Genomic DNA, 26,174 nt, shown 5'->3' on the forward strand with positions numbered 1-26,174 from the left:
CTCAGTGGAGTGCAAAAGCAAGTAAGTATTTGATGCAGTTTGGGGGGGGTGGGGGGAAAAAAAAAAAAAAAGAGTAATTTCAACTGTTATGTATTCACAAAGTAATCACCTTATTATTTATTCTCTCCTACTGGGATCTGCAAAAAAAAAAATATAACTGTCTTCTGGAGGCATTTTCAGGAGTTTTTACAACTCTTTTCTTCACTTTGGTATTGAGCTTAGCTTTAAAAAACTCACTTACCACCAGATATTTCACATGTTCCAGTAAACATCCCTTTGAGTGGTAAATTCTGACAGTGCTAAGTTACACAATCTCTTGCATGTTTTAAGCTCTTGAAAAGTAGAATATTTTTTTTTTAAGAAACAGTTCATATCTTTTTCTGGGTTGCAATTCAGGTCTTTGTATTGTTAAAAGAGAAAGAAGTGATAACCAAATTAGCATTTGAAAATAGGCTGCTATGCGGTAACTTTTCACATACTTTCTTTGTAAAGAGATGTGTAATAACACTGCAGTCATTCTGCCTGCCTTGGCAGAAACCAGAGCATGTGGTGGACATAACATGTTCAGCTCATGGATATGACAGAACGCCTTGTGCTGCACAACAGAAATACAGCTGATCAGACAAGAACAATGCCTGGTTTCACTGAAAGCCCCTCTGAGATTTTGCTTGGTAGGTTGTAGCTATCGTGTGTGCCCTCATTGATGAAACGCAAATGAAGATGGTTGTAGCAGGGATACACATGGAATGCTGTTCCTTGGTATAGCTTAGAAAAAGTCAGATATATGTTCTATGGTAAACAATTCATGTATGGTGGACGGCAACAACTCTGAGTCTAATTTGGTCATTTTCTGGGTGGGTGCACTTAAATACAGAAATATGGTGCAGCAATTTAATGGAATTATAAGCTTTAAAACAGCAAACATACCGAAAGGTCTGGATCGCTGGACTGTGGTGGGAATGTGAGGTGTCAGTAGAAACCTTTCTTCTGAAGTGCATCACTGTGTCTGCTCAGAAAGGGCTCAGCATTCAGAGACCACCACAGTACTCTTAAAATCCAAACCAGAGCTATGTCAGCTGTGGGCAGTACTGCTGAGTTCAGTGGATATGTTACTTGTTTCTTTCAAGCCCGGATACTGCCACAGCAACATTTCAAGTGTTTTAATGCCTAGGTTTCTATGAAGTTGCACATACATTTGGCCAATAAAAATAATGTTTTACCATTCGCTGCCTTCAGCAGTGCTTAGGAAAACCTAAAATAAGGAGATTATTCTTGTACAGGTTTTCACTCTGTAATTAAATTTTGGTCTTTCTTTTTCACAGTTGTTTATAAATGAGCTGCATATTTTTGTGTGTTTTAGATTCTAATCTGTGGAAGACAGACAGTCTGTAGTTACCTTTCTGAAAGCATTGAACTTAAAGTGGTTCAGCATTACACTAGTCAGGATGGACAGGCCATTGTTAAAGAACACATCAACTGCCTTGCAGCCAAGCAGAAGTTGCCTTCATATGTCCTAGAAGACGATGAGCTCACCGAGCTGAGTGTGAAAGCTACAGGAGATGAAGACTGGTCCAGAGATGTATCTCTAAGTTCTAAACGTACAGAACACAGCACTGTCATTCAGGTATGACTAGAAATAGGTGTATGAAATATAGCATAAAAAAATGTCTGAGAGAACTGGGGACTTTGCGTTTAGACTTCTATTTGATACAATGAAATGTTGAACATTATCATCCTGAATTTTAGTGTAATGCTGCTGGTCTCTCTGCTTACAGGTGCCATCTTCAAAGAGTTCAATTACATATGTGTGGTGCACAATTTTGACATTAGAGCCCAATTCTAATGTGCAGCAACGATTAGTAAGTACATTTAATGTCTCTGAAATCTAAATGTTTATGCCTTACATGTCATATAATGAATTAAGGGCAGAATGACCCACTTTAAAGATTTATTGATAGCTTGTTTCAACAGTTGTAATACTGGAATAAGATTAGCCTTAAATTTGTACATTCTTTTCTTTTTGTAGATTGTTTTCAGCCCTCTTTTCATGATAAGGAGCCATCTTCCAGACACAATTATCATACATTTAGAGAAGAGAAGTCTGGGACTGAATGAAACGCAAGTGATTCCAGGGAAAGGACAGGAGAAAGAACTGCAAAATATAGAACCTGATCTTACTCACCACCTGACATTTCAAGCCAGGTAAAATACTCAGTTTCCTTGAAAATGGTTGATTTGTATGGAAAAGAAGGAATAATTTGCACTTTAACTTCTGGTGCATTTTTTCCAAGAGTACGGCATATGCAGAGGAGATACAACACAACAGCCATATGTGGCCTGAAATTGTATGGTAGGAAATATTAAATTTGGTATCATTATCCTGAGCACATTGGCATTTGTTTGCTTAAGCAGTAGGTGTTTTTGTGTTTTGAAAAATAAATTCCTAAATGATCTTGAAATGTTTTTTGAGAATGCTGAAGAGTTTCTAGGGTCTCGGACACAAAGGTCATTACAGTGTGATAACAAATTCATGCATGTCAGTTTATGCTCAGGAACTTGTTAGACATCATAACTTGCTTCATCAAGATTAAGTTGAGAGTCTTCCTACTGCAGAGTATGCTTGGAAAGCTTCATGAAAGAAAATGTTAGTGCTGCTACTGCTTGATCTTGTTCTGTAAGTAACTGACTGTTTTCAATGACAGAGAGGAAGATGATCCATCAGAGTGTGCAGTCCCTATCTCAACCACGCTAATTAAACAGATAGCAACTAAATCCCATCCAGGTGGCAATGTCGGCCAAATACTGTCGGAGTTTTATGGCACCACTAATACTCCCCAGCCTGCATGGCCATATAATAGGAAGGATTCAGACAGGTAATTCTTTGCTAAACACTTTTCAAATAAACTTAAATCACATTCAAGAAGACTATATGTTATCAACATTGAATATATTTTCAGTAATTGCATGATTCCTGTATGTAAGCTGCAGAATCTGTTGCAAGTGGGAAAAAGTTCAGGTGAGCCTAGGGGCTGCCATTGATTACACAGAGAAGATTGCATCAGCAAGGATTACAAAAATGGAACTATTTTTTGGTGAATGTACCTTCTTTACTGCAGCTCTAGAGGATGTTGTTTATTCAGTAGCTGTTTGTTTCAGTACAGAAACAGGGAGTTGCTGTAGGAGGAGTTGCTGAAAAAAAAATGGAAATGTGATTTTATGACTACAAGTGTCACAGGTTTAGTTCTGAAGGACAGTGGTAATTCTGTTCACGTGTTTCTTTAAATGACCAAATTTAGGTTGAGCTTATGCAGTTAAAAATATGTCTTTATAGCCTACATGTAGCTAGATCTGTCTGACAACATCTCAGTATGTTCCAGAATGATAAGGTAAGAGGAGCTTGTTTTTCTGTTTCAAAAGCAGAAAAGCCTTGCAGATTTCTGAAAGTTACAGCTTATCATTTGTAATGTTGAATTCAGTATTCCTTTGACTTTATCTTTTTGTTTATCTGGTTTTGAGCAGCAATGAACAGCTCTCCCAGTGGGATAGCCCAATGCAGGTAAAGCTGTCGATGTGGAAACCATGTGTAAAAACTTTGCTGATAGAACTCCTGCCCTGGGCTTTGCTTATCAATCAGTCCAAGTGGGACCTCTGGCTGTTTGAAGGAGAGAAGATCGTTCTTCAAGTACCTGCTGGGAAAGTAATTATACCTCCCAACTTCGAGGTAACTTTGCCATTAACATTAACAAACATAGTTCTTGTTCTGCTAAACATCCTGATTCTGAAGAATGGTTATTAATCCAGATGATTCCCACTTTCCAGTCGCTGTGTCTGTTAGTAATATGATAAGGAGTAGAAATAACAATAGAAATTTGCCACGCTGACTGAGTCACTGAGAGGGTAGCACGGCATACTTGATAGCAATGTTTGAAGAACAACATATCTTAAAGATGCATAGTTAAAATTGTCTGTAAGACTCTGTAGGGAGAAGACCTGCATGCCATCTGATTCAGCAGCTTTCTCTCCTTCCTCCCGATTCAGCCAATGAACCCGCAACATGGGCATAGCGTAGCAGCCCAAGCAAGTTGCTGTAAAGGCCAAATATAGACTTTGACCCCTGCTGTGCTGACCTGTCACTTGGGAAGTGTGTTGACCACAGTAGCAAAGCTGACAGCCTGGAGGAATGTTTGGTTTGAGAGTGTTTTAGGTCAAGTTGTTCCATAGCTGGTATGCTACCAAGAAAGATTTGATAATGAGATAGGGGGAATTACAAATGAAGGAGATTCTTTAGGATGCCTGCCTTCCTGAATTCAGAGTTCTGTGTAACGGACCTTCTCACATGCTTTTTGATTACAACCCCCATATTCTTTACTTTTGAAAGAAATAAAATAATTTGACACAGCAGCTTGCAAATTCCAAATGGACAATGTGATATTTCCTGTTTATTTTACTATCTTCCCCCCCCCCCATGTATGTCTGTTAATAAACAAGAAGTCTGCCTGTTAACACATCTCAGTGTAGATTATGGTCTTGATTCCACCCTGAGGATCAGTTCCATGTCCACATTGTGGTTTCATCTGTCCTTATACCACACAGAGAGAATCAGAGGGAGAAAGGGAGGAAAAGAGATTGACTTCATACTGGATACTACGTTTAACTGTAGAAGAAGTGTATCAAATTGTCAACAAGTGATATTTGGTCATTTTTCGCTTGCAGGAAGCTTTTCAGGTTGGAATATACTGGGCAAACACTAATACTGTGCACAAATCAGTGGCAATTAAACTGGTTCATAATGTGACCTCACCGAAATGGAAGGATGCCGATAATGGGGAAGTAGTAACGTTGGACGAAGAAGGTTTTGTTGAAGCTGAAATAAAACTTGGTGCTTTTCCAGGTCATCAAAAGGTTAGAAGAAAATTATCATGATTTATAACTTTATCATTTAAAAACATAGTCATATAACAGATGAAAACAATCAAATATATGCAGTGTGGAAGCTCCTCCCTAATTATGTTAATACATGTAAAACATAATGACAGTATAAATAATGGATGAAGTATAATTTAAAGAATTAGATCTCCAAAAACATTCTGCCCAACTCATCAAGATAATATCTCCTGGAAGAAGAATTAATGAATTCTCAATCCTGTTTGGAAAATACTGACAGATGCAACTTCAAAAGTATGTGATGTGGCTCTGGTTATGAAGTGCATGAATATAGACAGGATTTCAACAACTGAAAATGGCAGTTCTGTCACTATATTTCAATACCTTTTGTGGTTTTGTGTGTGACCTCATCATCATTTTTATTATCTTACAGTTATGTCAATTCTGCATTTCTTCAATGGTTCGTCAAGGTATACAAATTCTACAGATAGAAGATAAGACAACAATAATCAATGATACATCATATCAAATCTATTATAGGCCACAGCTTTCTATTTCCAAACCCCACTCAGGAGAAGAGGTAAAGCATTGTGGATACTGTTTTTGTTTGTCATCTAGGGTACATAAGTGTTTAGATTTGTATGGTCTTAACTACATACAGCAGAGCTTGAACAGAAACCTTTAGACATAATAATGATAAAGTATTTTCTGTCATTTTAATTTAAAATACAGAATCCTGGGTAAATTCAACTCCAGTAATTAACTGTGATCAGAAATCTGTGCAAAGCAGGAGATTCTTGCATATTGCAGAATTAGTTCTGCCTGTGCTCCATCTGTTCAGGCACTAATGGCCATTTCTGTAAAATAGGCAGCATAATCCATGGTAGCTGTTGAAATTGTTCTCAGAATTTTTACTGAGTTCGCGTGTAAAAGAGGTATATTGGCCTGGCAGGCTGAAAACTTTTTGTTATCCTTTTGGGAAGATTCCAGTTATCTGAACAAAGCTGCAGAACTAGAGACGTGCCCAAAGTTTATGTATTTCAGTGAACTGCATCAAATCGTGAATATCAGTTTTCTAATAATTGCACAGTGTATTGAAGGACTGGCTTACAGGAACCAAAATGTATGCATGGTCAATATATTTTAATCAACCATGTATACATATTTATTGAAGATTACATTTATAGTAAAATATGTGGAAAGAATTCTCAGGGTCAAACTTGCTAAAGGAGCTGGCAGATAAACAAATTTTTTAAGTTCCCTATTTCTTTATTGTTTTCCTTCTGCATTAGTTTCCTTTACATTGCTATCTACATTTGTGCATCGCGCATTTTGTGGCGATCTTATGGATGGGAAATTGGAAGAATGTTGAGGCTAAAATCCATTCTTAGTTTTATACCTATAAATGGATTTTCTTCTCACAGTTATGTTTTGGCGATGTAACTGTTGCTTTTGATAGAGTTATATTGTGCAACTGAGAGTGGACTGTAGATAACTGTGCTTAGTTAACTGTACCTGAAGACAGAATTTGACCAGATAGCTTTTAATGCAATGGACTTAGTGCAACCTTTAGTTAGTTGTGGTCATTGGCTACTTGGGACTGTTGTATGCAAGATCGATGTGAATAAACTTCCTGTTAGGAGCCAGCCCGTTGTGTTACCACCGTCTTCTTTCTTTCCAGGACTTCCACTCACCAGACAGCATGATGTTCAGCGTTAGTCCAGCCGGGGCACCACCCAGTGAGGCGCTGAGTGCTGTGCCCTGCTGGGACTTGATGTCGGACACCAGTCCCTTAACTTCATGGGCACCTCATACGGAAAAACGCATCTTGCTGAGTTTCAGTCCAGGCGGCTGTGCTGGGAGTTTTGAGCTGTGGAGCCTACCAGCTGTCATTAAACAGGAGATTGCTAGACAGAGCGTGGCAGTGCCCACAGGGGTTTGTAGTGAAAGTGGATTTTGTACCAGGTACTGTACACTGAACAGTCATGTATAATGAACTTTGCTTGTTGCTATAAAGCCTTAGCTAGTAAGAAACCATAAGAGATTAATGCAAAAGTCAGAGTAACACGTGCCCCCCATATGTAAAGGCAAGTCTTACTTTAATTTAAAAATTGTTATCTTTTGATGGTTTTGATGCTTTTATTATAAATGTTTTAATGTTATGACTGTGTACAAGTTGTACTATTTTTATAATGTGTTGGCTGCTACTTTTTTACATGCATACAAAATAAGAGCATGAAAACTTTATATTCAAGATTATGGTCTTTTTTAATTTGTGAGTAACAATTTAAAAGTTCAAGAACAGTGTGAAATAATACAATACAAAAATTTAGGGTTTGCTTATAAAAGGTAAAAGTATGTTTTAGTAAGAATAATAAGAGGATAAACAGGAAAAGCAAAAAAGGGATGAAACTATTTTGAGACTACAACAAGGAAAGATTTCCAACTTTTAAAGTTTGAAATATCCAAACGTGTGTTCCACTTACAAACAAGTGCATCCAGCTCATTAAAAATAACAGTCCAATGACTTGTCAGATGCCCAACTTCAGTTCTCAGACGCAATATCTGTATCTATTCAAGCTTATAATGGTATAAACAAGAAACAATCTGCTGAAATTAGAGAAGCTACATCAGTATATATTACCAGCCATATCATCTTTCTCTTGCCTGAAGTGCATGATATCATTCAAACCCTCATCAGTTCCTCTGCAGACTCTAAGAGGTGTCATTGCAGATACTAAAAATTCTCACACAGACTTCAGCAAAGTTCAGATTAAAAAAAAATTTAATGTGAAGAACAAGGAAAAGATTCCTTATAATTCCGAGACAGGCATAGAGGATCTCCTGTTCCTAATCAAATCCTCAGAGTGTTTGGATTTTTAAAATCACCATGAGGTGAAGTTTTTTAGCCAATAAATTTGCAAAAGAAAGAATTTGTGTTTATGCTTGAAGACATTTTATGCAGCTAATGAGTTAAAACTAAATTAATTTATTTTCATTTTGGAAATTTATGTAGTGATGATCCCTAACGTAACATTTGAAAGGGTGATAGCATTGTGGATCATTCCAGGGGAGAAGGCAGTTACAGATTTATGTATTTGTTAAAAATATCTTTCATGTGTATCAGGGAAGTATGCGTGCAAATTCTTCTGGAAAATTTTAAAGATTTATGTTGAAAATTTGGGCCTACAATCTCATGTTTTCAATTTAATATAAATCTGTGCTGGCTAGGGCTCTCATCTTGCAAACACACATGCTCAATTTAACTCATGAGGAGTCTCTATGAAGAGATTTCTTCTCCAGTGTTGTTTTTCATGCTATTTCCACATGTTCCTCTGTTTAAATATAATTCTCAGTGGAGACACTTACTTGCCTAAGTTTAAATATCTGTGGAATTGGAACTTGATCATAAAGAATCTTACAGGTGCTAGTTTTGAATGTTTTTAATTGTCCAGAGTAATATTACGTAAAGATTTCATCCAAGACATGCATAATCAAATATATCTGCTTCTGTTTTAGAGCTATAGCGCTGACTTATCAAGAGCATCTTGGCGTGACATACCTAACACTTACAGAAGATCCTAGTCCTCGTATAATTATCCACAACAGGTGCTCTGTTCCATTGCTTGTAAAAGAGAACTTCAAAGGTAGGTAATATGCAGTAATTAGAAACAGTGCACTGTTGTAGTATAAATTATTTTACTTTACCTCCAACTCAACTTTGAGTTCAGTATGTGTTTTGGTTACAAGAACCTGAAGGCCTCATAAAGGTCTGTCTCAAAGTGAGAGACTCTGGAAGATACTGAAGCCCTGAAGCTATTGGGGCTAATGGTGAGGTCAGGAGTATGAACTTATGTGGCTCCAGACTTTTGGGTCTCCCTGGTTTCAGCTGTCAAGGTGACTTGGCTGTAGGAAACTAGTAGGCAGTGGAGTTTTGTTGACATCACTTCAATCCCATGGAACGTTTAAATCTCCTTATGTTTGCAAATGTAACTCAAAGTGTATTACAAAAATACAGTATGTTAATGCAATGATCGGTGGAACATTATGACATTAAAAAAAAAAGGAAAAAAACACAAACACATAAAATTCCAACCAATAGAAAAGTAATGTTTTTATTTATTTGTAATATTTCAGGCAGAAACTTCCTAGTTTGTATAAGCACAGGTGGCTTTTGATTTAATACAGGTTTACAAAGCCCTAATCTTACATTTTTTATAAAATTTCAGATACACCAAAGTTTGAAGTTTATTGTAGAAAGATTCCAGCTGAATGTTCGGTTCATCATGAACTTTACCATCAAGTCTCCAGCTATCCAGATTGCAAAACAAGAGATTTGTTACCCAGCATTCTTCTGAAAGTGATGTCGTCTGATGAATTAGTAAATGAATGGAGTGATTTTGTGGACATCAACAATCAAGGAACACAAGTAAATCGTTAAAAATATTTCCTAGTTCACAGCATACATGGCTGTGTTCCTTACCTGCACAGTGTATTTTTCCTCTGCAATAAGTATATCCTTTCTGTTGTTTTGTTTTGTTTTTTTTTCATTTAAGTCTTGGGACCTCTCCTTCCTAAGCCCCTTCCCATGGAAGTTTTAGAATACAAATTACCTTCTTCACTGGCTGTTTTTTAAAATAGCTAGATCAAAAATACAGGCTTTCTAAGGCTGAATTTTTTCACTTCTTTTTGATCAACCTGGCAAGGTCAAGACATACCCTGGAAAAATAAGTCCTGAAAATTTTTGGCCCATGTAAGCAAAGAATCCCACAGGATCCAGGAAAATCCTTCTATTTGGTAACTTAATTATCACAGGATTTTTATCTTTACATCTTGTAGGAATCATCACTGTCATTCTACCTCTGTGTCTCCCCAGAAGCTGCGCAGGTCTTTCTAAAACAAAACAAAAAGCCCCTTTTCTTTCCTTCTGTTATTTTTCTCCTGTTTTGAGGTAAATGAAAACTTCCTTGACTGGAGTAATTCTTTTTGATGGGAATTTTTTCCATCCTTGAAGTCATTAGTTTACATGGAATCAACATAAACTGCTTGGCTCTTTGAAAGAAATACTAGTTTCAGATGTTTTCCCTGGGGACCAATCACAAAATGCTCTTGATTATTGAGTGTTATGTTATATAGCAAGTAGTTCAGTTTCATTCAGCAAGCCAGTCAAGCAATGCGAGGTGTCAAATTTCAGTCATTAATGTTATGCCAGACCAGGGTTCTTTATAAGTATCTGGCTCCTAGAAGGAATTAGATGCTAAGACAGCATTTGGGGATCATTGTCTACTTGAAGAACTCTCCAAATAAAAAGTGTAGCCTTCTCTTATGAAGTTTTAGGGTTTACAAGTAGAGAATTTCCCCAGGATTTCTCAGTCTTTCTCTTAGAAAACTATAAATACAAGTCCATAAAAGAATATGCTGATAGCTTCATATACAACTCAGTTCAGATTGTGAAATAACTGGGATTTAGAGGATCTTATGTTTCTACCTGGTCACAGATAGGTACTTCCTATTCTATTTGAAAGAAAATGTTATTAATTTACTAAAATTAAGGTATTTATCATCAGAATCATCTGAAATTGGAATTAAAATGACCAATCTTTAAGATCAATGAGGGTTTTTTAGAATAATAAGTGTATTGAAAATTCAGTAAATGTCCTTTTTTCTCCTGTTCCATCATGCAGGACTGCGCATCTCTTTCAGAGAAGCAAAGGATTAAAATTGACATATCGGAATTAGGAATTCTTTTATATGTAATTCTCAGAAGAATAAGACATAACTCAATGAACAAAATTTAATTATCTGTGCAAGGTTATTATAAATACTGTAACAAGAATCAGTTTCAGTGCTGATCCTACTAAACTTCCAAGTGCTTTTCCTTGTGGTGACTTGTTAACAGCAGGAAAAATTCTTCAAGACAAACAACTGTTTATTTTACCTGTGCTAGCCCATTTTCTTTGTGTTATTCCTTGAGTTTTCATTTCTTTAAATTATAGTTTCTGTCATTACAGTCTAGTAAACAATTGTGTTGATAGTAGCACTACCAGAAAACAGAAGTCAGCTTGCTCTAACAAGGACTGCTGTGAGTTTTCCAAACCTAAAAAGACCTTTATCTTTTATGTTCTGAAAAAGCACAGAACTTGAATGGAAATATTGCAGGATTAAGCTCCAAAAACTGTATGTCATTTCTTTAAGCAGAATTCCTAAGGACAACTTGTTCAGAATGAAAGTTTGCGCATATGTAAGCAAGACACAAACCTGTTGTCAAGTTCCCATTTTCCTGGCTTTTTAGACATTTTACGCTTTCCAGTAGTTTTGCCATTTCTTTGTGGCAGCACTTTGCTTGTGAAGGTGTTCTCACAAAAGCAGTTTAGATGGCTTAAAAATGTGTTCAGTGTTGAGTTGTTAGGCAACTCTTCATGAATCCAAAACGTTACTTATTTTTTAGCCTTCATGTGTTTTGCATCATGCTATCAGCCATTCATCTAACCAGCTCTGAGCTAGGGCATAGCAACATAATGTTAATTTAGGGTTTGTTTTCCAGAGGAGAAGGTGGGATTTTGCAGAGCTCCAGGAATATGCCTTTCTCCTTAATCCAGAATCACAAATTAAAATTTTCTATTTATTCTTTTCTTATATAACTTCCCCCTCCCCAGCACATCTTGCTTATTTCTGGAGAAGTTTCTTATTAAAATGTGTTCAGTTATACAGTTAAAGCACAAGGTGCAAATTTCATCTTGCTATACAATTGAAATACTTCAAGTATCAGAGCTGTAATTTTCTGAAGTATTGAAATCTGCTTCTATTTTTCATGAACAGTATCATGATTCGAGTAAAAGTTCTCAACCAGAAGGCATTAATAGGATTGATAAGATTAATTCAAATTATGACATCAAAAATAATTTCAGTAGCATTCCATATGTTTCTAACTCTCTCCACTAGATTGTATTCTTAACTGGCTTTGGCTATGTTTATGTGGACATTGCGCATCAGTGTGGAACCATAGTCATAACCTTGGCCCCAGAAGGAAGAGTGGGACCTGTCGAGATCAACCTCAACAGGTACGTAAAGCACGTAAAAGATGATAAAAAGCATTGCCAAACAGTGCTGAGAGGTCAGTCAGCTTTCTAAGTGTTAACTGACTTACAAACTTTGGCTTAACTGTTTGTTTTGTTTAATACTGTGGCATATGTTTAGACCATATGTTATGCTTTGTATATCACAGTTAAAAAAGGACAATATAACATCAAAAGTCATGTCACTTTAGGGTAAACACTAGATGTCTGATACAAAAAGAAGTCCCAAGTTGTTCGTTAAAAAAACCATTTTCCATCATAATTAATTTTGAGTGTTTATCAGTTTAAAATCTATTCAGCCAGGTTCTGCCATCTGTAGTTGTACAAGCTTCCACTTGGTAGGAAGCTTGATGTGCAAGGGCTGAAAAAATAGCCTTATGGTCAGTAATTAACTGTACTTCATTATAACACTCTTCTTTAAAAGACTTCCCCACTTCCATGACATAGCACAACCTGGTCCTCAGCTCCGTTCAAGTGCAATTATGACACCACCTATTTCCAAGATGCAGAATGCCTAGCCTCCAGCAATGCTGTTACAATTAGAGTGGAATTTGTTGTACTGTTTTTATTTGCACTGTAATTAAGTATTAATCCCCAAGAAACTGGTCAGCAGCAGTACATAATAGCCCACTTGCTAGTTAAACATGGCAATGGGCAGTTAACACTGGAGGGGTGGGAGGCCATCGGTATAAAAATGCTGTGGTGGCTTCATTGGAGGGCACTCGCTGTATGTGATGTGAAAGGAATTAACCATAATACTAACCTTCAGTAGTGGCTTCCAGAAAATACTGTAACAGCTGAGGCTGTACGTGAGTTATCGGAAAACTGTATTTGTTGTCTGCTTTAATATCTGACTCTGTTGAAAATCTAATAGGGAATTACTGTGCATATAGAGACATTCCTGTCCAAGCTATCTTGTTGATTGATAAGAAAGAAATAAAAACCTGGCATAGATGTATAATATACCATTTCTTAGAAGACCTTCTGGGTCATACCCACTGTGGTGGTGAAGGCTGCTGGATCCCATTAACATTAACGGGACTTGCACAATGAGTTTCCCAGGTGTTATAGAGAACATCTCTCCTGATAGCTTTTTGAGAAAGCAAGATGCCAGGTGAACTGAAAATACATGAAGTAACAAAACTTCTTCTCCCTCCTGTCCAGAAGTCAAGAGCAGACCCTGTCACTGAAAATGTTCATCAGTCAGTTAAGTCTTGCTGCATTTGATGATATTACCAACCACAAAGTGTCATCTGAACTTCTGCGTCTCACAGCAGACAATGTTTTCCTCCACATGGCCCCAGCCACCAGCTACCTGAGACCCCTGTCGCAGGAATTCCAGCGGGATGCCATGGAAGGCCTCCCACAATTTCATAGTCTCCAAGTGTATTGTGAGGACTTGCAACTGGACAACCAGTTGTACAGCAAATCCAATTTTCATTTTGCAGTTCTGCTGTGCCAAGGAGAGAAAAATGAGACCGTGCAGTGGTCCAGAGTGAACAACCTCATTGTTTGTAACAAAGATTTGGAAAGCTACAAGGAAAACTGCTTTATAAAACTCTGCATTGCTTTTTCTGAGGAAGAGAATTTTATGTTTCACGTGAATGACCTCAGCTTTGAGCTCAAACCAGCTAGGCTGTATGTGGAAGACACCTTTGTTTACTACATTAAGACTTTGTTCGATACGTATCTTCCAGAAAACAAAACCACTTGTCAATCCATGAATACTTCAGACACTACCCTGATACTGCCTGAACAAGTGAGAGAGCATGCAAGAGCTTTAGTCAAGCCAGTGAAGTTAAGAAAATTAACAATACAACCTGTTAATCTCCTTGTCAGTATTCATGCTTCATTGAAACTATATATAGCCTCAGATCACACCCCTCTCTCCTTCTCTGTGTTTGAGCGAGGACCCATTTTCACCACTGCCAGGCAACTTGTCCATGCCTTGGCCATGCATTATGCTGCTGGAGCACTTTTCAGGGCAGGTCAGTACTTTTCCTTAACATGTAACATTTTTATTAGGTACTAGGATTCTGTGATTGTCTCTGAAGCTGAATAACCTAGATGTTAGCCATATAATTACTGTTTTCCTCAGACACTGTTTGATAATGATATTTTCAGACACCTTTCATGTCCTGCTATATGACAGAAGGGAAATAAAATGGCTGAGCAGTGAAGATTTGTAAAGTTGTGCTAAACATTAGCCAGCTGCCTGAAGACTTTACAAAACCCTGAACACAGCATAAAAATGTATTCTAGCTGGCTTAGGTTTTGTCATTTTATATTATAGCACTAGTCAGAATCAACCCACATTCCTCACATAAACTCCCCAAAACTACATTTAATCAAATTATTCAGCATGTTGCTCTGCATTCAGAAGTAAATTATAGCCCTGAATGTTGTTCTGTTGTTAAAACTCCTTTTGGCTGCAGTTTATGATTAGGAATCTGTCTTTCTTCATACAGCCTTCATGCTAAACTGGCACACAGATGTTTGTTGTCCTTTGATCCAAGAACTATGAAGTTTGCTGTTATGAACTTTTTCCCATACAGGATCAATAGTGAGCAATTAGGCTATTAGGTTAGCAGGTACATAATTTAAAAATCATAAAATTTGATCTCTGACGTTGCTTAGCGTGGAACGGAATTTGTACCTGAGGCAGGAGGAAGCTCCTCCATGATCACACACAAATAACATACTCCATGCTGAAACGTGGGATTTATTTTCCTGCAATACTAATGGTCAGATTTTCTGAAATCCTGATGCTTCCATTTGTGCTGCAAGCATAGCTGTGACCTGATTTCTGTGCACAGTTTCCAAAATTGTACACAAGCATTTCAGGTATTTATAAATAGAAATAGTGGCATGCTGATCTGGTCTTTCACTGCGTGCATTCCTGACTTGCATAGCTGATTATGGCAACTGCGTACACAATTGTGCACCAGAACATTGTGCACCAATTCGTATTTCCTTGCCTTATTTAGCTTGCAAAATTTGCAACTTTTTCTTTTTACTACTTGTTTGGATTTTTCTTAACAGTCAAATCCCATACTACAAAAGGGGAAATCTAGTTTCTTGCCTATTAAGAGTTAAACTGTGGCCAAATATGGTCCACAGTGTGAATGTTTCTCCCTGCAACTGGCTAGGAGTGGTGATACAAGTGGTGATAGACTGCAGCAGGAAATTGGGGTTATACTGGCTTTTCATCTGCAAGATGCCAGGTGAGGCACATATGCTAAGTTAGGGATTCCTGAGCCTGGTCTTGGTCTTTCCTCCTGTGCTACCCTTGCAGTGTGCAGCAGTGCACAGGCCACCCCTTGCTCTGGGCTCGTGGTGTAGCTGAAATCAAGCACGTTTAAATATTAAGAAATGAGGTTTGCGTCAGTGGAACTTCTCTTCAGGAAAATACATAAGCATATGTTTAGTTACTACTTAAATTCCACTCAAAGCACTAGAACTAAAATGTAATTTTTGAAAGGGGTTACCATCATTAAAATGGTGAATTGGTAATGATTAATGTTTGCTTGGTCAAAGAAGATGCTTTATTTGGAGGAGTTTGTGACATTTGTCAAAAGGCTGACTGTGTCAACAAAGTTAAAAAGGGGGAAAAAAATCAAGCAAAAAGCTTTATGTGGTCTGCAAGCCCCGAGTCCTTTCCTCACCACCTTGAGTTACGCTTCTTCAACTGGTCTCTTGTGGAAGAGGACCTCACTCTCCTGTGTTTTAACCACATTAATCTGCAAAACAGGGGGTTGTTTGACCCCCTTCTGCTCACCGCTGCCCCATGCATAAATTGTTGTAGCATCTGCACAAACGGCATTCCCCTACAGCTGTGCTTTATGCTCCAAGTGGGATACAGTCTTATTTTGCCCTTAGCTGTGTGCAAGACCATTGCTGCCCTGTGGGAGGGGGCAGGATTTGCCCCAAAGCCTGCTAAAGGGGCCTGCCCCATATGTTGCAAAGGAGTGGCCAGAATCCACATCTCGTAAGCAATGAATGGGGCTGGAGAGCTCTGCTCAAATGCGCAGATTAGCATTGCTTGTCTCAAATTAGCAAAACTTGCAATGGAAATCTCCCATCCTTTTCTAATTAAGTTGACTTCTAATTAAAAGTTAATAAAATTCTATTTTAAAATATTGCTGGTATCAGCCAGATCTAACCCTATAGCTGCCTATAAAGAAAATGCAGTGGCTCTCTGCTAATATAGTCATGATTATTTCGTATTAGTGGATATAGTTACTAAGCATACTTTGGGAAACAGTAACCTGACATGATACTATATTGCTGCAAAGTAAAATGCAGCACAGAGCTTGAGAATTGAGGGATTATTGCTGATTCACCATTCTCCTGTTCCCGACTTACTCCCACGCCTTCCTCCTTGGGTTGGGTGGTCTGTGCCGGCAGTGAGGAGCCATTTGTTTTGCTGTGAGCATTGGCCAAGGAAGGTCACCCTTGCTGCAGGTTGCACCTTCCTCCCATGCGCCCTCCAAAGCTGAGCACACTCCTCCCGGAGCTTCCCAAAACTGACAGCCCACGGGCCAGGGCCAAACTGCGACAGTCCATCCCTGGGATACCAGGCAACCCCTCATCTTTCTGTTTAACTGGTTGTATTCCTGGTTTTGATCTGGTTTTCATTCCTGAAGACGCTGGCTGGCCAAACAGGTGAGTGGAGCTGGAGTCTCCCTGGCAGTGCCTGCTGGGGCTGTTGCAGGGCAGCAGGGCACTGAGCCACGGTTGTTGTGCAGCCCCTTTCCGTCACACCACCACCTGAGGACAAGGAATGCCAAGAATATTTAGGGGGAAAAAAAAAAAAGGCTGTAAGGGATTATTGCAACATTATTGATCAGAAAAGCAGAAAGAGCATCTCTTCCATCTGTACATGCCTCCCCACCCCTCCAGCTTTTCATCACTTCACACAGTGGCAAGGATAATTTATTAAAAATACTGCAGCAAGGGAGTCACAGGCCCAGCCTGGAGCACTGGCTTCCCCTGGTCCCCGGCAGGGAAGGACTGCCAGGGGAACACTCCTTTCCAGGGCAGGCACCGCGGGGCCACAGTGCTCGTTGCTGCTCTGCTCCTCGCGTTGCCAGTAGTACTTGGTTTTTGTTTTCATAGCCCATCCCACCCTCTCTCTTATGTCCACTGTGGTTCCTGCTTTTTGTACTGCATATACTGGAGTTCTCAACCTGCCAGGGCTGAAATGTGGGACAGATTCAACAAGAATAATAGATTTTCCGGGAGCTTAGAATGATAGTATGAGATTAATTCATTTCATATGAGTAACATTTTCTCTTCTGCTCAGTTTCATGATTCAGACTTCCACAGGAGTGACTGGGAGGGGTTAACAGAAAACAAGAAAAGCATCTGGATAGCAGGAGTTTGCGGTGATGAGATGGGAATGAGGAGGGCAGCGCAGATCAAGGGCCCTCGCCGGGAGAGCAGGAGGCCAATCTGTCCATCTTTCAGTCTCCTGGCCCTGTTGTGCCTCGTGTCATTCTGACAGTGCCAGCTGAAATTCACGATACCGGGGCTTAAAGACCAGGCAGTTCCCGTTTAACATTTATTGCCATTTCTGAATCGCTCTCTCTGGGCTGCAAAAAAAAAAAGTTATGCAGCGCTATTTCCCTAATAAATCTGCTGCCAACCAGCCTGAGAAAGACAAGACCTGCAAACAACTTTCCAGCAACGGATTGCTGCGCTTTCCACCATCCAGCAAGCTGCTGGCAGCCCTGCGTTTATATAGGAAACTAGATCTGCAGATACCTCTCCTGGGATATGCCTAAGGAATACTCCCCTATGAGTAACCTAATCAGCATGTAGATGTCATTGCTGTTTACGCAACTGTACTGAGCAAAAGACATTTGTCTGGCTTTCACTGCACTCTGAAAGAAAGTGATCAGCTTAGAAGGGTTGGGGTGGATTTAAAATAACTTCTTAAGCACTTGTCAAAAATCTGCATCCCCTTTCCTAACACTCCATCAAGCAATTGACCTGCACGCTCCTGTAAAGCAGTACATTGTATCAGTGTAAACTCCCTGCCACAATTCTATCACGTAAGGATGCGAAATCACAACGCTGCCTTATAGCGTCTAAAACCAACCCAGCAATCTGAACTTGCAGTCCCATTCCACCGTAGCCGTGAGGCTCTAGCATCCGCCTCCCTAGCACACTTTTAGCAGAAATACGGGAAGCTCCTGGAAGGAAGTCATTCTAAAGCTATTTGTGAGTTTGCCAAAAGGATTTCTTTGATTTACGAAGTATGAAAGATTGCCATTCCTGAATTCATAGTGAATGAGTTATTTCCCGTGTTTTGCTCAAAGGAAGTTCATAATGCGATGAATTCTAGTGTGAAAAAGAGAATTAAGGAATAACCTTTTCACAACTGCTGCTTCTGCAGTTTTTGCAGCCGTAACATGTGTCTTGTTTCTTCACACAGGCTGGGTTGTCGGATCATTGGAAATTCTTGGAAGCCCGGCTAGTCTGGTGAGAAGCATAGGGAATGGCATAGCTGATTTCTTTAGGCTCCCCTATGAAGGGCTGACCAGAGGCCCAGGAGCATTTGTCAGTGGAGTTTCCAGAGGAACAACATCATTTGTAAAACACATTTCCAAAGGTAGAGCTTTCACTTTGTTGCTCCAACTACTGCTTTGTTGTCATGCGTTGTTAAAGGATGTGTTAAAGTATTAAACAATATTGCTTGCAGCTTTGTTTGGCTTGCTAGGCTGCAGCAAAATGCTGGGAGGGTAACAAAGCTCACATATAACATTTTATGTATTAAACAGATCACCGCTTAACTACAGTGCGTAGAATGTTTCAGAAACTTCAGAATTTTAAACCTCCCAGTGGGAAATAGAGATTGGCTCAGCCAGTTTTTCATGTGATAACTGCAGAAATATTAAAGGTGTTCTGTACTTCTGCTAACCATCAGAAATTCTACACTCTGTCGCCTCATCATATTTATTATTTTTTTTTAAAAGAAAAAAGTAGATACAGTTGTCATAGCTGTGTAAGTATGTGGATAGGTTTTGACAGCAGGGCTGGGCTGGCCTGAGAACAGGAGCAGCTTTTGTTTTGCGAAGTCTGTATGAACAGTGCCATCGCGTGGCTTCGGCCGCTGCCCCAGCCGCTCGCTGCTGCTCCAGGCTCCCTCAGCACGCATCCTCCTGGGCTCCTTCTGTAAATATTTGTTTACCTTTCCATCACCCCCCACTCTGTTTAGGTTATCTCTACAGAAGTTTGGGAACTGGGGAAGGATGTTCGGATGAGTTACTGTTCCCACTGGCCAGGCAAACCCGGTGCAGGCTAATGTAAAAGGCGTGATGTGGACCGTAGAAGCAGTGTGGTGATGCTTGACAAACAGTAAAGCATTGTTACACATGGGCGACTTTTCGACTGACTTGCTGTTCTGCTCATAAGCTCTGCTCATTGCAGTGAGGCATAGAACGTCTTCGTGTTTTAAATTAAAGCGTTTTGATTCAGACCCAATTGTGTATCTCCATGTATTTAGGTACACTGACGTCAATTACCAATCTGGCAACAAGTCTTGCTCGGAATATGGATAGGCTGTCACTGGATGAGGAGCATTACAACAGACAAGAAGAATGGAGAAGGCAGCTTCCAGAGAGCCTGGGAGAAGGACTGAGACAGGGGCTCTCTCGTTTAGGCATTAGCCTTCTAGGTAACATACTATTAAATGTCAAGTTGAGTGATAATACTGTTTTCTGATCTGCTCGCCAGCCTTTTCTACATGTGAGTTATAATTGCAAATTCTGTTTGTTTTGGTGTTTTCTTGTGAAATAGTCTCACAGTATGTATATGAGATACTGTTTCTTTTTATCAAGGTTTAGTGACTTTTCTGTGTGTTTTTTGCTGATAAAATAATTGCTGATATAGAACGAGTTTGCACTCTCTTTGTGAAATGGTATTTTCATTGGTAAATGACATTTATCTGAGAAGAAACGAATAATTCTGCATTGGGCAGGGTGACTTGTAACTTAAGTCAGCACAAAGACGTCATCACGCTGATGTTTACTTGTTTACTTTCCAGTGAGTTACCGGAATGCCTTCTGAACCTGCTTGGTTTTGCTGCACTGTAGATATCGGGGATTCTTGGGTTTGTTTGAAAACCACTTGAACTTGGTGCAGATGTTAAGTAAGCTTTGATGAGGAATTCTGCTTTTACAAAGAGACCCAGATCATCCTGATTCAGTGTAATTGTATTCATCAAGCAGCCAAGTTGTTTGGTTAGAAGTGAAGATTACTCTGGCCATTTCAAAATAGTACCTAAAAATTTGAAAACTAACCCACACTGGAAAAAGTCTCTGCAAGAAGTTTTGCAGTAAGGGACTGGATTTTCTAGGTTATTTCTAGTTGTCACACAGCAAAGGAATGCAGAACTGTATTGTTTGGCAGAGTTCCTCAGTACGTATTAAAGAGAACGAATCCCTTAGAGATCAAAGTGACCAAAAGCAGTCCAGTGCAAAAGGTTAGAAGAGCTGAAGCTTGAAAGGATTTGTCCTCTTTCCTAATCTTCAGTAGTGTACACAACTCCTAAATTTGCAACCACAACCCTGAAAGCCCCAAAGAGGAAGTGGTAAAAATGTTACAAGTTTGGGTTAAGTTACTGGAAATTATTTTAAGCAATAACATTAGATGATGTGAAGCACTGTCATTTGATAATGCCTGTAAACCGGCAAGCGAGAGTCCTGGGAGAAATGTGCATAAAGGAGAAATTTCATATATTAGTAGCTACTATACTAATAGTAAGCTGTTACTGGTGTTGCAAATCAAAGGCAGTTCGGAGAAGGTTTTATTTTTCCTTCTTGTTTTATTGGGCTAAGGGCAGTGAGGTTGAGTAACTGGATGAAAGATTATACTTTTAGAAGCACCGTGTCAGCCCGGTGTATATGTGCTGGTGAAATGGTTTGGTGATCTTGGCTCAGTTATTAATAAGATAGCAAGATAATGTGGTGGCTATCCCCTTCACTGACACACCAGAGCCTGTCAGAGCTAAAAGCATCAGCTGTGCAGCCTGAAGTAAAGAGCAAAACTTTGTAGCTTTGCGAGTAACAAGGCAAAGTTTCTACTGTTCAGGAAAACCGGGAACTCGTAACATGCCTGCCCGAATACGCCGTGCCTGTACCTCCCTGCGCACAAGGCTTCGGTTGTTTGCGGGAGTAATTTTGAGTTAAAAACAAAACCGAAAAAAGAATTAGAATGTCAATGTCCCTGATTTCCTAAGAAATCAGACTTCATGTTAGAAACTTAGAGCTTCATATTAGCATTTAAACAGTGCTCCTCCACAAGCTAGGATCTTGTTCATACTCCCGCTGATATTATTTAGAGATTCCTCTCTGCTAAATACCTCTGTTCTTAGCAGTGAAGGCAACGAAGCACCCAAATAAATAGCTACGGTTACGGTGTAGGTGGACTTGACAAGTATGGGACCTCTCGCTAAGGGAGGAATCAGAAATATTCCACTGAATTTGTATCAGGCATAATTTTTTTATTTAAACCTGATTTTTAAAAAGCGTGTTTTCTCTGTATATGCAGCAGCATTCATGTAAATTGTGTCGAGACCTAAATTATGAATAGACCTACATTTCAATTTTTACAGACACGTCACAAAGCTAGTTTTGTCCTGACCATTTCGTTTAAAGAATATTGTGGCTTCCCCTCAAAAAACAGTCATAGTTGAAGGGGAGGTATCACTGTGCTGCTTTCTTTCACCGGCATGTTCAGAGTAAACATGAACATGCCTACTCTACAACAGTTCCAGGTTCTTCATACGTAACGAAACAAAGCGGAACTGCTATATTATTTTCCTTCACAAGGATGAAGAGATCAGGTGAGCACAGGAATGCAGAGAGCAAGGGCCTTTGAAGCCGTAATTTCTATGACTTTCTAGTTAGAAAATTGAGAAGATTTCTAGGATAGTCAAAAGATTTCTAGGACAGTCACAGTACTATCCTGTTTGTAAAAGCCATCTGACTCATGCAAGCAGCTTAAGGAATTGCAAATGCGGATTTCATGCCTAGGCACAGGCATGTAAGAGCCCTCAGTTCACCAACACATTGTGGTATCTATGTACAAAGAAGAGTTGCATTTCTGATTTTTCTGAAAATCTGGCTCATGGTGGCCCTGATTCAGCAAAGCACTTAAGCATGTGCTTAAGTGCTTTGCTGAATCAGGGCCAAAATTGTGTGCTCTTGTCTCCTCCTCGGTGCAAGTTGTTCCCTGTGGTACATTCTTAAGTGCTTTGTCCTGTCTCATTTTAAATGACTCAAGCACTGTCAGGGTGTTGTTTGATTTGATTGTTATCTTTGGCCGGCTGTTGTATTCTTTTCTAGTTTTGGGGAGACTTATGGGTCATTTCAGTAACATTTGTGCATGAAAAGAAGCAAAAGGTTATGATAGGTGTGGTTTTTTCTTTTATATGCTTAAACAAAAATGCAGTGAAATTGTATTTACAGTATTTAGATGATTGACACTCCCTACCAAGGAACTATCTTTTACATTTTGCATGATGGGGTCAAGCTTAAAATAGTCATTTATAACCATGTAAAAGAGACTATTGAAACTATAGACTTTATTTTCAACTACTGGTCCTAGTGAAAAATACCATATTGAAGTAGCTCCCTTGAGGAAGTTGAGCATTTCTGAAGAACCAAAAAGCTGACAACTGTTAGAAAACCCATTTTTCACAATAGCAAAAGTGGTCAACATTTCAGTGACTCCTTCCTGCTTTTGGGGAAAGTGAATTTATAGTAATACTGACTGACAAGAGTAACTGTGCTGCTGGGGAAGGTGAAGGCTGGATTTAAGAAGCTCAAATTTTTGTTATTAAGGGTGGTGGTGGTTGTTCTTGCTGTGCAGCTATCACTGAATTGAGGCCACTCTACGTTTGCCAGTCTACAAGCAAGATACTAGGAGCCAGTGCTAATCCTGAAGGTGTGTGCTATTCCACACACTAATTCTGTAAATATATTAATGCACACCAACAGATGCTCTTTTCTTTTAGCTGTATTTTTATGTGACATTTGCTGTGATGAGACTACGCTTCAGCCATATTTTCAGTGTGAAACTTGCGTCAATCCTGAAGACAACAGAGAAAAGAAAAGGAAGCGAAATAGTTTCAGCTTGGTTAGCGTCCAGCCTCATGGCAAAGCATGGCCAGTTTCTCCTGGTGGCGGATTTTTTCCGATTATTTCTTGGTCTGTAAGAGTTTGTCACAAGCAACCCGAACTTTGCTAAGTTCTCTAAGCCGTGCGACGTTCACCAAACATTGTCAGTCTGAGCACGAACCAGTTGCTTTCCGTAATCAGATTCTTCTTGAAGTAATACAGTGATACACTCTGAACTATCTGAATTTTGTATTATCAAAGTATCTTTTTTTATGGTTACTGAGCAACATGTATTAATCAGAGTGCACCCCAGCTGATGTTTAGCAGATGTTTCGGTGTTGCTGGAACCTCTTTGGTCCAGTAATGGCAGAATATGTTTTTGTTTTGTTGCTTTGGTGTTTAATTTTATTGAGGTTTTCTTTATACATACATAATCTGTGTGTACATATGTGGACATGCATATAAAATTGAATGCCTAGGGTAAGGAAGGAAAGAAAAATGGAGAATGGTTTCATTTATTAAAAAAAAACAATGTGGAAAGGACATTACAGAGAAGGGACAGGGACAGCAGCAGGACACCATAGCTATCTCTAGACTGAGAATGAGAGTGGGAAGGGAGGAACCACTACGTGTGGTTCCATGGTCTGCTTCCCTGATACCCTGCTGAAATCTGGGGGGAGAGACCTTCTGTGCTCAGTCCATCCAGCATGATGCTCCTACCACTAACTTTATGTTAGAAATAAAGAATCCACATGGACACAGGGGACATGTGCTTTGCAGTTTCTGGTGCAAGCAGATGCCATGAACCTCACATGTGTGTCACCATTATCTCACTGCTGTTGGGTTTGGAGGTTGCTCAGCCTTTGACCTGTTTTTTTTTTCTCTTTTGGCCACACATGATGCACACAGGAAAGGAACTACACAGATCTGGCTTCCCCATGCAAGGGTGGTAGGACCAGCCACTCCTTAATGAAAGGAGTAAGGCTATAGTTTATTATGTGATCTGTGGGCATGACCACAGCACATGAATGAGTTATGTCAGAGAGTTATAGTTCAAGATAAGAGATTATCAAGGATGAGCAGAGAGGGAAGAAAAGATCATTGGTTGTATTTTTTGCAGGTAGAAAGACAGAACTTGCAAAAGGATTTGAGGTACAAAAGGGCAATGGCTTCACAGACAAGTTCAGAGCAAATGGCAGACTAACAGAAAGTGTGGAAGTACTAAAGAACTGGCTAATTAAGCTATGTATTATTTGGGATACTATATAAATAATCGTATATAACACAGTCACAGCAGTTTCCATACTGTTTCCTCGTCCGCTGGGCCTGATTCCAGCTGAGAAGTGCCTGGAGCATACCACAGGTCCTTTGGAATAGGCTCTTATTTATTATTACCTTATAACATTGCTCAAGTGTATTGCAGTAAATAATTTACTAGTGCTGGGACTTAGGTGGATTACATTTAATAAGGCAATAACTTCTGTTCTGAAAGTGCAATTGCTGTGGATGACCTCAATAGATAGGGTGAAGGAGGTCACAGGGTAACGTAATACTGTAACTTAGCAGAACACCAAGTATTGTTTTATGCCTTCAAATGCATCACAATTGTACAAAAGACAAGACTGGACAAACAATCCCAATTGTGAAATGCAGCATTGGGGTATTTTTTCAGTCAAGCAGCAGGAGCAGCTGGTAAGTACTAATGAAGCAGAACTGAATTGAAATTTGTATCATTTCCATGGCATGGCATTAAGGAAGCTTCGTGGACTTTGTGGTACAAAGGGTGAAAGTTCAGCTGCACGCTCAGCTTCAGTGAGTGAGCTCAATAAAAACTGGATATCACATTAAAAATAGATCAGTGTTTTCTGGGGAAATACTGTACATTTATCAGTAAGGGTTACACATATAGAAGTTGGAAGCAATCTCTCTAAGAGGAGAGGGAGGCATTTATGGGAGATGCAAGTATCTTGAATCGCTGATAGATAGTATGCCAGGGACAAGGATCTGGGGAAATGTGTGCTGCTTCTCGTCCTCATCTTTTCTTTGGACAGAATACCAGTGTACAAGTACAATATTAATTCTTGTTGTTCAAAGTCAGCAGCTTCTCCATTTATCCAGTAACAGTAACTAAAACCATCTGAAAACCGGTCGGTTCGCGGCTAGCTGACTAGTGCATATCACGCTGGTAAACACATGGGGCCAAATACCTCGGCTGTGATTGTCCAAATCTGTGCAATAATGCCTGGATTTGCTTCCACATACAAAGTAGAATCTCCAAAGACATCTGGGTTGCAGTAAAAATGCCTGGTTACCAAGCTGACACTCGGTCCTACTCCTTAAATAATTGTTTTATCTTGATATTTGCAGCTGAAGGTGCAAACTGAGAGCTAGCTGAGGAGCCTGCAAACTTGCTTTTCACTGAGCAAAGAACGGATCAGGCAGACCATTTTCTAACTGATGTCACTTTGTGCGATCCTTGTACTCTTAGCAATTTCCAAATAGCTTATCTATCAAAATTACAATAACTAGAGACATGTCTGTGGTTAAGTGGCTAGAGTAAACTCAAGATCAAAGAAATGTACCACCTCACATACCTGTTTACATTTAGGAAGATTTAAGTCAGAGTTCTCTGTTGATACTAAAAGCTGGGAAGGTCACTGTGTCACTTGTAAAAGTTTGACCCATGCACATTAAAGTAAAATATGATCGTTTTCACAAAAAGGTAACAAAAAGTCTCAAAGTCTAATTCTGCTAATCTTAGTAATATATCAAAAGTTGCATTAGCTTATGAACATTTCTGGCAGTGGAAGAGGATATAAAAATGATCTATTGAATACAGGCAGTTTTTATTCTCATGAAGTCAATCTCAGGCTTACATGAAAAACTCATTTCCATAGCAGCTCAGGTCTTCTAAAACTGGTGGATTTTATTCCAAGCCCAACATTTTCAGAATTGCTACACAGAATGAGCTAAATTAAACTAACTCAGCAAAAGCATTTAGCAAAAGTAGTTGAAAGATGAAAACATGCTGTCAAGTTAAGTGATCTGGATGTTTAAAAAAGTAAAATACATTAAAAAAACAACAAAA

The 26,174-nt window shown here is 39.2% G+C and overlaps 1 protein-coding gene across 1 annotated transcript in view; it reads left to right on the top strand.

Moving 5' to 3' along the window:
• Positions 1 to 26,174, top strand: part of LOC104165251 (vacuolar protein sorting-associated protein 13B-like) — a 270,979-nt gene that overhangs the window by 234,774 nt on the left and 10,031 nt on the right. Inside the window, exons 27-41 of the mRNA XM_009704826.1 lie at positions 1 to 21; positions 1,361 to 1,624; positions 1,776 to 1,859; positions 2,027 to 2,202; positions 2,703 to 2,873; positions 3,520 to 3,721; positions 4,714 to 4,902; positions 5,318 to 5,464; positions 6,566 to 6,849; positions 8,404 to 8,531; positions 9,114 to 9,313; positions 11,827 to 11,945; positions 13,125 to 13,948; positions 18,400 to 18,576; positions 19,471 to 19,641. The exon at positions 1 to 21 is cut by the window's left edge and continues 144 nt beyond it. Of these exons, the coding sequence (XP_009703128.1) occupies positions 1 to 21; positions 1,361 to 1,624; positions 1,776 to 1,859; positions 2,027 to 2,202; positions 2,703 to 2,873; positions 3,520 to 3,721; positions 4,714 to 4,902; positions 5,318 to 5,464; positions 6,566 to 6,849; positions 8,404 to 8,531; positions 9,114 to 9,313; positions 11,827 to 11,945; positions 13,125 to 13,948; positions 18,400 to 18,576; positions 19,471 to 19,641 (3,157 nt within the window). The remainder of the gene's footprint in view (positions 22 to 1,360; positions 1,625 to 1,775; positions 1,860 to 2,026; positions 2,203 to 2,702; positions 2,874 to 3,519; positions 3,722 to 4,713; positions 4,903 to 5,317; positions 5,465 to 6,565; positions 6,850 to 8,403; positions 8,532 to 9,113; positions 9,314 to 11,826; positions 11,946 to 13,124; positions 13,949 to 18,399; positions 18,577 to 19,470; positions 19,642 to 26,174) is intronic.

The sequence above is a fragment of the Cariama cristata genome, unplaced genomic scaffold (assembly GCF_000690535.1).
Source record: "Cariama cristata isolate BGI_N322 unplaced genomic scaffold, ASM69053v1 scaffold7657, whole genome shotgun sequence".
NCBI lineage: Eukaryota > Metazoa > Chordata > Aves > Cariamiformes > Cariamidae > Cariama > Cariama cristata.